Source organism: Odocoileus virginianus, chromosome 26 (genome assembly GCF_023699985.2).
Source record: "Odocoileus virginianus isolate 20LAN1187 ecotype Illinois chromosome 26, Ovbor_1.2, whole genome shotgun sequence".
Taxonomy (NCBI): Eukaryota; Metazoa; Chordata; class Mammalia; order Artiodactyla; family Cervidae; genus Odocoileus; species Odocoileus virginianus.
In genome coordinates, this window is record NC_069699.1 from 3,521,921 (window position 1) to 3,536,418 (window position 14,498).

The 14,498-nt window shown below is 46.1% G+C and overlaps 1 protein-coding gene across 2 annotated transcripts in view; it reads left to right on the forward strand.

The window, feature by feature from the left end:
* The window catches only part of TGFBR2 (transforming growth factor beta receptor 2), an 89,173-nt gene extending 81,748 nt beyond the window's left edge, over positions 1-7,425 (forward strand). For both annotated transcript variants that reach the window (XM_070455298.1, XM_070455299.1), the window contains exons 6-7: positions 2,008-2,135; positions 4,883-7,425. In XM_070455298.1, coding sequence (XP_070311399.1) covers positions 2,008-2,135; positions 4,883-5,062 — 308 coding nt within the window. In that variant the 3' untranslated portion in view covers positions 5,063-7,425. The remainder of the gene's footprint in view (positions 1-2,007; positions 2,136-4,882) is intronic.
* Positions 7,426-14,498: the final 7,073 nt, after the last annotated feature.

A 14,498-nucleotide genomic window follows, 5' to 3' on the forward strand; every position in this document is an offset into this window, starting at 1 on the left:
TAGAACAAGATAATCCTAAAGTGTGTATGGAACCACCAAAGACCCCAAATAGCCAAAGTAATCTTGAGAGAAAAAGGACAAAACTGGAAGAATCATGCTCCCTGACTTCAGACTGTACTACAAAGCAGCAGTAATCAAAATGGTGTGGTACAGACACAAAAATAGACATGTAGGTCAATGGAACAGAATAGAGGGCCCAGAAATAAACCCACACACTTGTGGTCAAGTAACCTACAACATAGGAGGCAAGAATATACAATGGAGAAAAGACATTCTTATCAATAAGCAGTGCTGGGAAAGCTGGACAGTTACACATCAAAGAATGAAATGAGAACATTTTTTCATACTACAGGCAAAAATGAAGTATATATGTGTGTACACAACATAATGAAATATTAGCCATAAAAGAGAATGAAATTTTGCCATTTGCAATGACATGGATGGAGCTGGAGGATATTAAGCTTAGTGAAATAAGGCAGACAGAGAAAGACAAATACTGCTTGATTTCACTTAAATATGGAATCTACAAAATGAAATAGAGACAGATAAACTGTCATTCATTGCCAGCACGGTGACGGGTAAGGGGAGAGGAAAATGGGTGAGGGTGATTAAGAGATACAAACTACTAGCTATGAAATAGGTAAGTTACAAGGATATAATGTATAGCATAGAAAATATAGCTCGTGTTTTACAACTTTATACAGAGCACAATCTTTAAAAATACTGAGTTACTATGTTGTATACCTGAAACTGATATAATACGGTAAGGGGCTTCGCAGGTGGTGCTAGTGGTAAAGAATCCGCCTGCCAGTTCAGGAGATCTAAAAGATGCAGGTTTGATCCCAGGGTTTCAAATACTGTGGAGTAGGAAATGGCAAACCACTCCAGTATTCTTGCCTGGAAAATCCCATGGACAGAGAAGCCTGGCAGGCTCCAGTCCAGGGGGTCACAAAGAGATGGACATGACTGAGCAAGTATACTTCAATAGGAAAAAATTAGGAGAAAATAAGTGACATGAATTTCCCTTAAAAAATGAAAAGAAATGGACTTAGTTGAAACCTGAAACTCTGATGAAGGGTTTACATCATCCTTCATTATTTTCTTTTTAGCAAATATCACTGAAGGAAAATTACATTTTTAAATTGTGTTTGTTATTTATTAACCTCTCTCCTCTGTCAGCTAACTAAAACAGCATTTCTGAACCTCTTTTTCATTATTACTATTGAAAGGAACCTTTGTAGACTTTTTTTTTTTCTTAATCACTACTCCCCACGACTTTTTATTCCTGTGGGAAAATATACATGATATAAAATTCACCAGTTTAGCCATTTTTAAGTGTTTACGATTTAAAAAAAAGTAAGTGGTGTGGTTGGGTAGCATGAAGTACATTCACAATGTTGTGTAATCATCATTATTATCTATTTCCAGAACTTTTCCATCTTCCTTAACTGAGACCCTGTACTAGTGAACAGTCTCTCCATCCTCCAGCAACCCATATTCTCCTCTCTGTCTCTGTGAAGTAGCCTATTCTAGGTATTTTACATAAGGAGAATCATACAATATTTGTCATTTAATGTCTGGCTTATTTCATTTGGCATAATCTGTGTTGCAGCATCTATCAGTTTCATTCCTTTTTTATATGGCTGAATCTCTGCAAGAAACTTAATACCACATATTAAATCTATTTATGTGCTGTGAACCTCTGTAGGGCCACAAACCTTTGTAATATGGAAGATGTTTCTCCCTCCCAGGAACCACGATCCTAAAAGCCTGTATCCCCTGACCTTGTTGATCTTGTTCTCCAATCTGTCTCCAGCCATTAGCACGTCATGGTCACTGAACAGTCACGTGTTGACTAGTTCAAGGTCCTTCTGTGACCCCTCCTTATACTTTTAATCCATTAGAATTAAAAACCACCCCAGCGTAATCACAGGCGAATCCTGACAGTCAGAATCCCAACTGCGCATGCCCTTCTCAAGGCCTGTGTCCGCCTGCTCTCTCCAACAGAAGTGAAGGACTATGAGCCTCCATTCGGGTCTAAGGTGCGGGAACATCCCTGTGTGGAAAGCATGAAGGACAATGTGCTGAGAGATCGAGGCCGACCAGAGATTCCCAGCTCCTGGCTCAACCACCAGGTAAGGAGTGACTGTTGTATTCACCCAGAGGGAGAGGGACATCTCAGGCAGCAGAGAAGTCCCGGACGTTGGGCATCAGTCTGATGTGTTCCGGGATCCTGCCTGGTTCTTTCATAAAGGAGTTTCAGTAGAATGGGATGACCTTGTTACTGTCTGTCCCACCACGAGTGAGAAGGCTCACACAGACTCATGTGACGGGCACCTGTCATATTTTCCAAGACCCCTTGGTTCTGAACGAAAATGCTCTGTTTACAGCTTCTGCCACGCCTCCTCTCCATAGAGAGGTTGTGTTTTTTTCTTTTCCGGGTTCCAAATGTTTTCTTCTGGGAACCGTCAACATTGGCAGGAACTACTTAGGGAGAAAGGAGGGGTGTTGCCCGCCAGCTGGCCTGCAAGGGGCTGCTGTGTCCTCAGGCTGCGGCAGCAGGCCTGTTGGGGAGGAGGAGGCCAGGACGAAGAAAGGCAAAGACGAGCAGAGGGCAGGGGAACAAACAGGAATCTGTCTTTGCAGAGCCTCCTGACAGGCAGTGGATGTGGCCGTCCGTCCGCAGCAGAGTCTTTGCTTCGGGGGCATTTTGATGGGGCAGTGGTCGGGGGGTCGGGGGGGAGCATGGGCTGCGGGAGCAGGGACGTCTGGCACGGCAGGGAGGAGCCCTGGACCACACCCCGTGCTCCTGGCTCCCCAGCACCCTGTCCTTTCCACTGACGTAAACCTTTTATGGCTGCCTTTGGATGAGTTCCCTCACCCAGGGAGGGCTGGGCTAAGTTCTAGGTTTCCTAAGGCAGATGAGAAGCAGAAACCACAGTCAGGGGTGGCCAAGGAGATGGATGGAGCAGGAAGCCTGGTGTGTGCCCGCCGGGCTGAGAGCCGCTTCAGCGGGCAGGCCCTGATAACATCGGGGGGAGCCTGCAGCAGGCTGCGGACCCAGCCGCGGGGGCCCAGGGTTTCTCCCCGGGTTTCAGCAGAGCCTCTTTGACTTTGGAAACGCAGAGCTGTTTCGCGTTAACCCCAAACCAGAAGGTGCGACACTGCTCCCTTCAGCTCTGCTGCCTCTGCTGTGCAGTGCTTATAATGAAGCCACTGTTCATGATGATGAAATTCTGGAAAGCATTTGCATAATACATTTTTTTTCTCTTAATGAGATTTGTTGCCCTATTGATTTCAAGTTAATGCTTAATATTTAATTTAATTTACTGCCTGTAATTACAGTGCCAGAATAAAATAAATGTTACTTGTGTACCAACAATAACACTCCAGTCTTAACAGGGCCATCAGTCAATACCATCAATTAGGGGAATTATACAATTAATCCAACATCATGGGCTCACTCACGGGGCAGGAAGGGAGGGCAGGTCCTGGCTCTGGGTGCAATTGCTCAGACTACAGACAGGGAAGTGCCACTCAGGGAAGGGCTGGGATGGATCCATCCCCCGGGGCCACCTGTGTGCAGGCTCACCAGTGACAGGGTTGGGCCTCCGAGAGGCGCAGCCTGTTTCCACCCATTGGGCTATGTATTTAGTCCGTGTCTGCTTTATTTCCAAAAACAACTTGAACTAACAAAAATATTTGCAATGCAAAATGAGAATTAAAGCCGTGAGAGAAGACCCTTGTCTGTTGTGGACAGCATTTTCTGGATGGGCCTTTTTGAGTGGGGCCTTTAGGGGGTTAGGTCAAGCCCCCTGATACAGCCTGCAGGACATATGAAGACAGCTGTTTTCCAGGGTCCAAGCTGAAGCTGGAGAGGAAGGGCCTAGCAGAGGGTGTCCTTGAAACTGCTGGAAGATGGGCTTGGGTCCTCATAAAGCGTGTGGACTTGACAAATGCAACCAGAATAATGCCCACACGTCACTCCAGCTGGGATAGTCAGCCCTATTTAAACAGGGATGCTGGTGGCTCAGATGGTAAAGAATCTGCCTACAGTGCTGGAGCCCCAGGTTTGATCCCTGGTCAAGATCCCCTGGAGAAGGGAATGGCAACCCACTCCAGTATTCTTGCGTGGAGAATCCCCCAGGACAGAGGAGCCTGGCGGGCTACAGTCCATGGGGTCGCAAAGAGTTGGACTGAGTGACTAACATACACATAGGATTCCAGCCCTGACTCTCTGGAAAAGACAATACCACTGAGACAGTTAAGAGACCAGTGGTTACTGGGGGCTGGGGAAGGAAGGTGGGCTGAAGAGGTTCACACAGAGGATGTTCAGGGCAGTGACCTTGTGGGGGCTGTAATGATGGACGTTTGTCAGAACCGGGATCCTGCGCCTCCCCATGAACCTCGCTCTGGTTGACTGTGGTCAGTACTGACGTGTTAGTGTTGGTTTACTGGTCTTAACAAATGTCTCACACAGATGTAGGGTGTTGATGGTGGGGGAGGCGGTCTGCGTGGGGGGAGGGGGTATGTGTATGGAAATTCTGTAATTTCCATTTGATTTTGCCATGAACCTACAACTTCCCTCAGTGAGGTAAAGCCTGTTACTGCGCCCCCACTCCCCAGAATAGAGAGGTGGGAAATGGCAGCAGAAGCCCACTTCTTGGGAACTTTCACAAATGGGCAGACTGCTGTCCCCCGGAAGCCTGCTGGGAGACCTTGTGCTGCGCCTCCGCTTCCCCGCTTCCTGTGAGCGGGAGCCCCCGGAATGCCTCGGTCAGACGGCGCCGGGGCGCTGGCCAGCAGGGGGGACAGGGCGGGGGCTCCCTCTCCCCCGAGCTGCCACCCCCTCTCAGGGGCCTGTGGACCCTCTCCCCCGCAGGGCATCCAGACGGTGTGCGAGACGCTGGCCGAGTGCTGGGACCACGACCCCGAGGCCCGGCTCACGGCGCAGTGCGTGGCGGAGCGCTTCAGCGAGCTGGAGCACCTGGACAGGCTCTCGGGGAGAAGCAGCTCAGAGGAGAAGATCCCTGAAGACGGCTCCCTCAACACTACCAAATAGCTCTTCCCGCGGCCGGCCCAGCGCGGCCGCCCTGTGGCCAAAGAGCAGGGGCAGCAGGAAGCTGCCCCTGACGACGCTTCCTGGAACCCGGGGTGCTCCCTCCCGAGACGGGAGGGGGTGGCAGGAAGCAGCCTCTGCCTTTGACGTTGTCATAGGATAAGCTGTGTTAGCACTTCCTCAGGAAATGAGATTGATCTTACAATAGCCAATAACATTTGCACTTTATTAATGCCTGTATATAAATATGAAATAGCTATGTTTATATATATCTATATATGTCTATATATACACAGCCATACTCTTGGAAAGAGGTGAGGATAGAGATCACACGTGCCCAGAAGTGGGCTGGATGGGCGAGCTCGCGAGAGCAGAGGGAAGCGCCCTGGGGTAGCCTCAGCACTTGGCGGCACGCATGTGCTGGGCTCGGGGCACACCGGGTGGGGGGCCTCCGCCTTCAGAGAGAGGCTCGGGTCTTGGAGCCTGCTGTGCCATATTGCACTTGCTTTCGCAACCTAGTAACTCCCTGCACTGGGTCCTGTTCTGGCTGTGGAGCCAGTCGGAGCCGCACTGTCTGGGGACCAGACCCCGAGGTCCGCACGTCCTGTCATCTCTCCTGGACTCGGCACTGAGCTTCACACCCACATCTGGTTTGTGACCCTCCTTCCTCAGCTAGCTCAGAAAGTCTCATCGCGTCAGTGTTTTAAGTCCCATCTTTACCTCTACAAGCTACAGAAAAATCAGGACGCTTTCCCTACCCATGAAATTGCCACACCTTTTGCTAACGAGAACTTGTTCTTTTTAAAAAACCCCCATACCTGTGTTACTGCTCCCCATTTCCTAAAAGGGGACGGATCTCCCTCCCAGGTTCTTTATGCTCAGTTTCTCATCACGCTTGCTTTCTGTCTCCCGCGTGCTGTGCATCACTGGTCGGTCTCATGCTCCAGGCTCCAGGGGACTTGAGCACGTTCTGCCCACGTGGCCAGTACTGCCGCAGCATGGCGCCGCCGTGGTCAGGACTGTCTCTCCAGGCACTCGGAACGTGTGTTTTGCTTGGCCAGCACAGTGTTTAACAAAATTGAGCCACTTTTTAAATATCGGGAGATTTTGCAAAAAAACTTTGGATCCCTGAGTGAGACTAGGTCGCAGGTGGCTTACCGTTGTCGCTGTCCCACGTCATTCACAGATGAAGGTGTAGACACGCTTAGAAAGCTGCTCTCTCCCCCTGTGAACATTCGTTCGTGTTCCCCCTGTTCCCACCCTAGTTTGGGAATTAAACCTTCTTTCCCCAGCCAAGGTCCCCTGCAAGACATGTGCATTCACGCAATCATTCTCTGGCTATAGGGTGTGGTTTCAGCCCCTTCCTGGGGTTGAAATTTGAAGTTGGCCTTTTTTTTGGAGTGACAGGGACTGCCTCTGGATGGTCCCCGTTAACCCAGATCTCTTCTGCTTGTATATTAGGAGTGCTCCCCTCTGCATTCAAGCGGGGAGACCTTTACTCCAAGAAGTTGTCATGGTTACCAGTCTCTTAGTCACACCCACCTTCCCAGTGTTTGCAGAATTTGAATGTGGGACACAGGAGTCCCATCTACAGTGAGGAAATCTGTGTCCATGTGGGTAAGAACAAAGAATGAGCTTTAATCCTCCATAGGAAACTTGGTAATCCACAAACAGGTATTAATGCTGCAAATAACAAGCTCTTTTGTAAAAATGATTTGAAGCTTATTTTCGGCCAAATAGGTAGGAATATTGGAGAGGGACTGGCAATGATCAGATCAGCTCTGCTTGGGTTTTGGAAGCCGCATCTCATTGGGGTTTCAGCAGACACGCTGAAGTTGGGATTAGGTGGAATTTCTAGGAGCCCTTCACGGTTCAGGTGGACCGAGAGAAGGCAGCTTGGCCACAATGCCATGGGAGTGCCCAGAAGCCCCGTGCACTTTAGGGCTGGTGACGCTGCCCCAAGAGCTGTTGCTCATCGACCTCTAGTGGTGAATTTCTAGAATACTGGTCCATTATGGGAACTTCCAAGATTCAAAAGAGCTTTATCACTTCTGGGTCATCATCAGCATAAACTGGAATGTAGATGATACTGTGGCTTGTTTTATGTTTGTTTTTCCTCATTCAAGAAAAAGACCAAGGAATAACATTCTGTAGTTCCTAAAAATACTGACTTTTTTCACTACGTAAAGGGAAAGTTTTATTCTTTTATGGAACATTTCAGCAATACTCATGTATTAAAATAGGAATGTGAATGCTGTATACTCTTTTTATATCAAATGTGTCAAGCACTTATGTTCATTCTATGCATTGTCTTTTATATAAATAAAATGTTTATTCGATTGAATAAAGCAAAAATACTCAGGTCAGCTTCCTGCCTCCTGTTCCTGTTCATAGGAGCCTGCAAGCCTCATTTGGTCATTTTGTAGTCTGCAGAAAAATCCACAAGACAGGTCCTCTCCAGCTTTTCCACATTCCCTGTCATCTTCACCTGACTGTGGCAGGTCCCTGTTTCTAAAAATCAGTCACTTCGGACTGTGACCTGTGGCAGGTGCTGGTGCTGGCTTGCTCCTCATCTCTGGGCTGGCACGGTGTTGCTCCGCATCTCTGAAGAGTACCATGTCCATTGTCTCCCACGGGCTTCTGCTGGGGCGCGGCTTTGGCGCGGCTTCTCCTGGGGTGCGGCTTCTCCTGCAGCTCGGCTTCTCTCAGAGCTTGGCTTCTAACGGGGTGTGGCACAGCCTTGGCTCCACACATGCTTGCTTCTGCCCTCCCTTCCTCCTCACAGTAACGGGCTGCCACCGTCTTTTTCCTTCTCCAGGTGTCCTGCTTCCTGTCACTTCCTGTCTACCCAGCCACCGCATCTCACTTGGAGCTTTTTCACTGAGGTATAATTGATACACAACACTATACTAGTTTCAGGCGTACAACATAATGATGCAATATTTGTATTGTGAAAGGGCCACCATGATAAGTTTAGGTAATATCCATCATCACAGTTAACAGAATTTTTTTCTTATGGTAAAAAATTTTAAAACCTACTCTTAGCAACTTTCAAACATGCAAAATGGTATTATTATCTATCATCGCCATGCTATACATTAGATCCCCAGGACTTATTTTATAAGCTGGAAATTTATACATTTTGACCCTTTTCACCCATTTCATCCACTCCCACCCTCTGCCTCTCTGGCAACCACCAGTGTGTTCTCTGTATCTCAATTTTTTTTCCCCCCAAATTGCACATATCAGTGAGATCTTAATGGTATTTGCGTTTTTCTGTCTGACTTATTTCACTAAGCATGATGCCCTCAACTTCCATGTCACAAATGGCAAGATTTAAATTTTCATGACTGAAAAATATTCTGTTGTATATATGTGCCACATTTTAAAATCCACTCATCAATCAGTGGATACTTAATTTTATATATTGGCTTAATGCTGCAGTGAACTTGGGGCACAGATATGTTTTCAAGGTAATGTTTTCATTTTGTTTGGATAAATACCCAGAGGTGGAATTGCTGGATTGTTTGGTAGCTCTATTTTGAAATTTCTGAGGACCCTCCATATTGTTTTACATAGTGGTTGCACCAATATGCATTCGCACCCACAGTGCACCCACCCCCACAGCTGTGACAACCAAGAGCATCACCAAACGTTGCCAGATATCCCCTGGGGACAAAATCGTGGCTCCCAGCTGAGGGTCCCTTAGCTGGACATGGTCCTGTCCTCCTGTGGGCATTAGTTCTAATGCTATCTCAACTAGTAGCTTGGCAGTCTTAGAGACTACAAATTTTAGTGGTTACCTGCTCCTCCATTTACCACCTACGCAACCTGAGTAAATTACTTACACCTTCCCGTGCCTCACTTTAATCATGTGTATGGCGGGATTTTTACAGGCTCCATCTGATGCCAGAGAACACTGGTGAGAAGTGCTGGAAAGGCTTCTGGAGTTGGTATTGAAACTGGAAAGCCCTCAGTGCATATTGGCCAATGTTAGGCTGCTTTAGGGCGCCAGGGCTGCTTCCCAGAGAGGCCAAGACTGAGATCTACCTTAGGGAGCGCCAGCAGCACAGAGGACAAATGCATGAGCCGCAAGCCTGGAGCACAGGGCAGCTTCTGTCCTGGGTGCACACCGGTCATCTGGGGAAGATGCCCATTCACTGGGCACTGGCCTGGACTTGCTCCCTGAGGCAGGTACTGTGCCCATTTCACAGATGAGAAATCATGCTCAGAAGACTCCGGTAAGAAACTTGGGGTCTCAGAGAGGTAGGTCTGCTTGCGGAGCCAAGTTGTCCTGGACCTCGGATCTGGAATAATCGTTCGGAGCAACGCTTGGTTCTTCTCTCTACTTTGTACTGTCTCCTGAGGGCCGGCCTGCCCAGCGGCATGACAGGGCCACATCACCACAAGACGGCCTGCCCCGTCCGCACGGCACTATCGTTCTCACACCCCGCCCCCCAGACACTGTATGCACAACCAGAACAGGGAAGGTGTGCGTGTCCTCATCTGTGCTGCCTGACATGCTTCCTCTCATGTGAGCAGTGCTGCCTAAGTTCGTGGTGAGAGCAGGACTGTGGGACGAATGTGCACGCTCCTTCAGGAGGTTTCAGACTGCGCCAGCCTTTAAAAACATATTTTTAGTGTGTCTATTTTTTAGCATGTGCTAGAAAAAAATTAATACATTCAACCTGGACTTTTACAAATATTATGGCTTGAAATATAGCTGACTTTAAAAACTTGAACTAACTTTTTTTTAATGCATTAAGTAGATAATTGTCCTTATTTTTGGCAGCTGCAGGGGCTGGGATGAGAAATGATGAGGTCAGCATGCTCCCTGCAAGGAAGCAGATCCATACAAGCTGCTGGGAAGCACTAAACACCATGTGCTGTGTTTTACCATCTGTATCTGTTTTCATCATCACCACCAACCTATGAGGTAGTCTCACCTCCACATCAGAGCTTAGGAAGCGAATGCAGGGAGCGAGGTATCAGTAAGGGCCCGTGGTGAGCGGTTCTAAGGCTCAGTCAGATTCCGGAGCTCACACATGGACCCTGAACACAAGGTGAAGCGCGCGCTGAAGGCAGGTGGAGCCCAGGGTGCTCGAGGGTCTGATTCCTGAGGGTCAAACCCAGATGAGGAAGATGCAGTGCACACTGGAGGGGTTGGGGTGGCCGTCAGGGAGTAAAGAGTGTTCCTCAAAGGAATGGACTCTGGGCTCCGGCCCAAGCACTCCAGCCAAAACGGGAGCCAAGGTCTTCTGACCCTCCTTGCGGGCTCCGTTTTGCCCGGTTGTTTCAGTTCTGGCTACTGCAAAGTCGGGAGCATTCCCGGTGGCGGTAAGTCTCCAAGTGCCCTCAGCAGGGTCCTGGCCCTCGCACCCCTCATCAGCTTTGGAATGCAGGCACGCTCTGCCTGGCAGTTCTAGTGTACAGTGGTGGCTTTTAGGATCTCTATGCACATGGCAGTATGTCCACTAGTAGTCTAGTCCTGAGGGAAAAGCCTTCCTGAGTGGCAGGAAGTTTTCATTTAAGCAAACTTGTCCATCCGTTTTCACAAAAGTCACTAAAGTTGACATCTGCAATTTTGTTCATTTCCCTCCGGAAATAGGCTGCCTAATCGTTACTTATCACATTTCCAATTAGTTTTTGTTTTTTTTTAACTTGGATAATTAGAGCTCCAGACCATGAGCGTAAGCCCGTGGCTTTGGGGCCTACTTTGCAAACTGTTCAGATAAAGACAAGACTGGGAACTTTCCCCCATTACATAGCCTGCCAATCAGCCTCATGTGGTGAAATTTAATTTTAATATACCTCCTGATATTGGTGCATTTAAAAATAGCTTGTTATTAAGAGTCTTCCTATTCTAATTAAGCTAAAATTGCCCATGCTGGGAAATGTGTGCTGTCTCACTTTCTACACACACACACACACACACACACACACACACACCCCTTCCTGAAAAGTCACACTCATGCAGCCTATGCAAAACAGCATTGCTAAAACTGTCCTCTAATCTTCCCCCTCTGTGTCTGCAATGTAGACAGTAATGATAGCCCTGGTGCTAGAGAGTCATCAAAAAGAATGACATGTCTTCAGAATGTCATATTTTGTCTATTCATAACAAAATCATTAAAATTGGGACCTCTGGAGCCAGACGTCCTCGGTTTGGTTCAAATCCGAGCTCTGCACTGACTATCTGACATGGTGTGAGCCTTTTAATCATTTTTATTTGACTCCTTACCAAGTAAAATGATGCCTACCAGGGAGAGTAGGAAGAATAACTATAAAAATAGAGTTAACTATTTTCAAAGTGGTTAGGACAGAGATAGGTGCATGTAAGTATTGATTTCTATTCAGTTCAGTTGTTCAGTTGTGTCTGACTTTGCAACCCCATCAACTGCAGCACGCCAGGTTTCCCTGTCCATCACTAACTCCCAGAGCTTGCTCAAACTCATGTCCATCGAGTCAGTGATGCCATCCAACAATCTCACCCTCTCTCATCCCCTTCTCCTCCTGCCTTCAATCTTTTCCAGCATCAGCGTCTTTTCCAGTGAGTCAGTTCTTTGCATCAGGTGGCCAGAGGACTGGAGTTTCAGCTTCAGCATCAGTCCTTCCAGTGAATATTCAGGACTGATTTCCTTTAGGATGGACTGGTTGGATCTCCTTGCAGTCCAAGGGACTCTCAAGAATCTTCTCCAACACCACAGTTCAAAACCATCAATTCTTCGGCACTCAGCCTTCTTTATGGTTCAACTCTCACATCCACACGTGACTACTGGAAAAACCATAGCTTCGACTAGATGAATCTTTGTTGGCCAAGTAATGTCTCTGCTTTTTAATATGCTGTTCAGGTTGGTCATAGCTTTTCTTTCAAGGAGGAAGCATCTTTTATTTTCATGCTTCAGTCACCATCTGCAGTGACTTTGGAGCACAAAAAAAATTAAGTCTGTTACTGTTTCCATTGTTTCCTCATCAATTTTCCATAAAGTGATGGGGCCAGGTGCCATAATCTTAGTTTTTTAAATGTTGAGCTTTAAGCCAGCTTTTTCCCTTTCTTCTTTCACTTTTGTCGAGAGGCTCTTGAATTCCCCTTTGCTTTCTGCCATAAGGGTGGTCTGCGTATCTGAGGTTATTGATATTTCTCCTGGCAATCTTAATTCCAGCTTGTGCTTCATCTAGCCTGGCATTTTGCATGATGTACTCTGCATATAAGTTAAATTAGCAGGGTGACAGTATACAGCCTTGACATACTCCTTTGCCAAATTGTTCCATGTCTGGTTCTAATTGTTGCTTCCTGACCTGCATACAGATTTCTCAGGAGGCAGATCAGGTGGTCTGGTATTCCCATCTCTCTAAGAATTTTCCACAGTTTATTGTGATCCACACAGTCAAAGGCTTTGGCTTAGTCAATAAAGCAAAAGTTCTTCTGGAACTCTCTTGCTTTTTTTGATGATCCAATGGATGTTGGCAATTTGATCTGTTATCTACTCCAAAATGAAGTTATGATGGTGTCATATTTTAGAGACATAATATCTCAACATCACTTTCAGAGAAATGCAAATCAGAACTACAATAAGGTATCAGCTCACAATGGTCAGAATGGCCATCATCAAAAAATCTACAGACAATAAATTCTAGAGGTGTGGAGGAAAGGGAATACCCCTACACCACTGGTAGGAATGTAAATTGGTAACAATGTAGAAATGTGAACTAGAGAACAGTACGGAGGTTCTGTAAACAATAAAGAGGTACCATATGATCCAGCAACCCCACTCTTGGGCGTGTGTATAGAGAAAACCATGATTCAAAAACACACATGCACCCCAATGTTCACTGATGCACTATTTACAATATCCAGGACACGGAAGCAATCTAAATGTCCACTGACAAATGAATGGATAAAGAAGAAGTGGTACATATATACAGTGAAATATTACTCAGTACATGTACTCAGTGAAATAAAAAAGAATGAACTAATGCCATTTGCCGCAACAGGAATGGGCCTAGAGATGATCCTACTAAGTGACCTAAGTTAGAGCATGATAAATACATGACGTCACTCCTATGTGAAATCTAATTAAAAGCAGACTCAAAGACTTAAACAGCAAACTTACGGTTGCCAAAGGGGAGTTGTGGTGGGGGAGCAGTTTAGCAGCCTGGGGCTAACGTACACACCCTGCTATATATAAAACAGATAATCAACAAGGACCCACAGTACAGCACAGGGAACTTGATGTTTGGTAATGACCAATACAGAAAAGAATCTGAAAACGATTGAATGCATGTATGTATACATTCAGTCACTTTGCTGTATGCCTGAAACTAACACAACACTGTAAATCAACTATACTCCAGTAAATTTTTTAAAAACTACACAATGTTCCCCAAGTCACTGGGTAAAATGGTCCCATGAGGAAGATGAGCCATGTCTTCTGTTTAAAAACCTTGCCACGAGCTCCCTTCCATGAAGCACTTCTAACTATTCACGGTTTGGCACTGCCCTATTCAAACAGATGTTTGCTCTAAGTCTTCAAAATTTATTATGGTTCAGTTTACCTTTTAAAACACAAATACACCACAATTTCTTAATTTACCTTACTCAAAGACACTGGGATTTTTCTTTCCTTTATTTTTTTAATTACAAAATTCAGAGTAGACAGTATGGATATATTAAAGAAGGAAATATATCAAAGTTAAAAGAAGTAAGATGATTTAGATTTTAGAATTCACTGAAAAATATACAGATTGAGTATGACTAATAAGAAACTGGACAAGAGTAGAAGACAGCATAATGGTGACTTCCCCAAGGTGACAAAAGCTCTACCAGTTTAAATACTAACAAAGTATGTGCAGGATCTACATACTGAAAACTACAGTAATGAATGATGAATATAAAAGACCAAAATAAATGGAATGCTATTCTTTGATCATAATTGAAAGATTCAGTATTGTTAAGATATCTATTCTCTCCAACCTGATCTGTTGAGTCAAGACAATTCAATCAAAATTCTAACTTTTTTTGGATAGATATCAGTAAGGAAATTCTAAAATGTATGTAGAAGTGCAAAGGAACTGCTGCTGCTGCTGCTAAGTCGCTTCAGTCGTGTCCAACTCTGTGCAACCCCATAGATGGCAGCCCACCAGGCTCTGCCGTCCCTGGGATTCTCCAGGCAAGAACACTGGAGTGGGTCACCATTGCCTTCTGCAGCAAAGGAACCAGGATGGCACAAACAGTTCTGAAAGAACTAAGGTGGAAGGCTTCCTCTACTTTGAAAACACACAATAAAACTATGCTCACCTAAAATAAATATTCTGCAATTTATTTCTCCAGCAAAAAAATGGGCTTATTTTGGAGCCTCAAGAAATTGCAATTTGGAGGGGCAGTCCTAAGATGACAGAGGACTAGGATGGGGAGACCACCTTCTCCCCCCCAAATTCA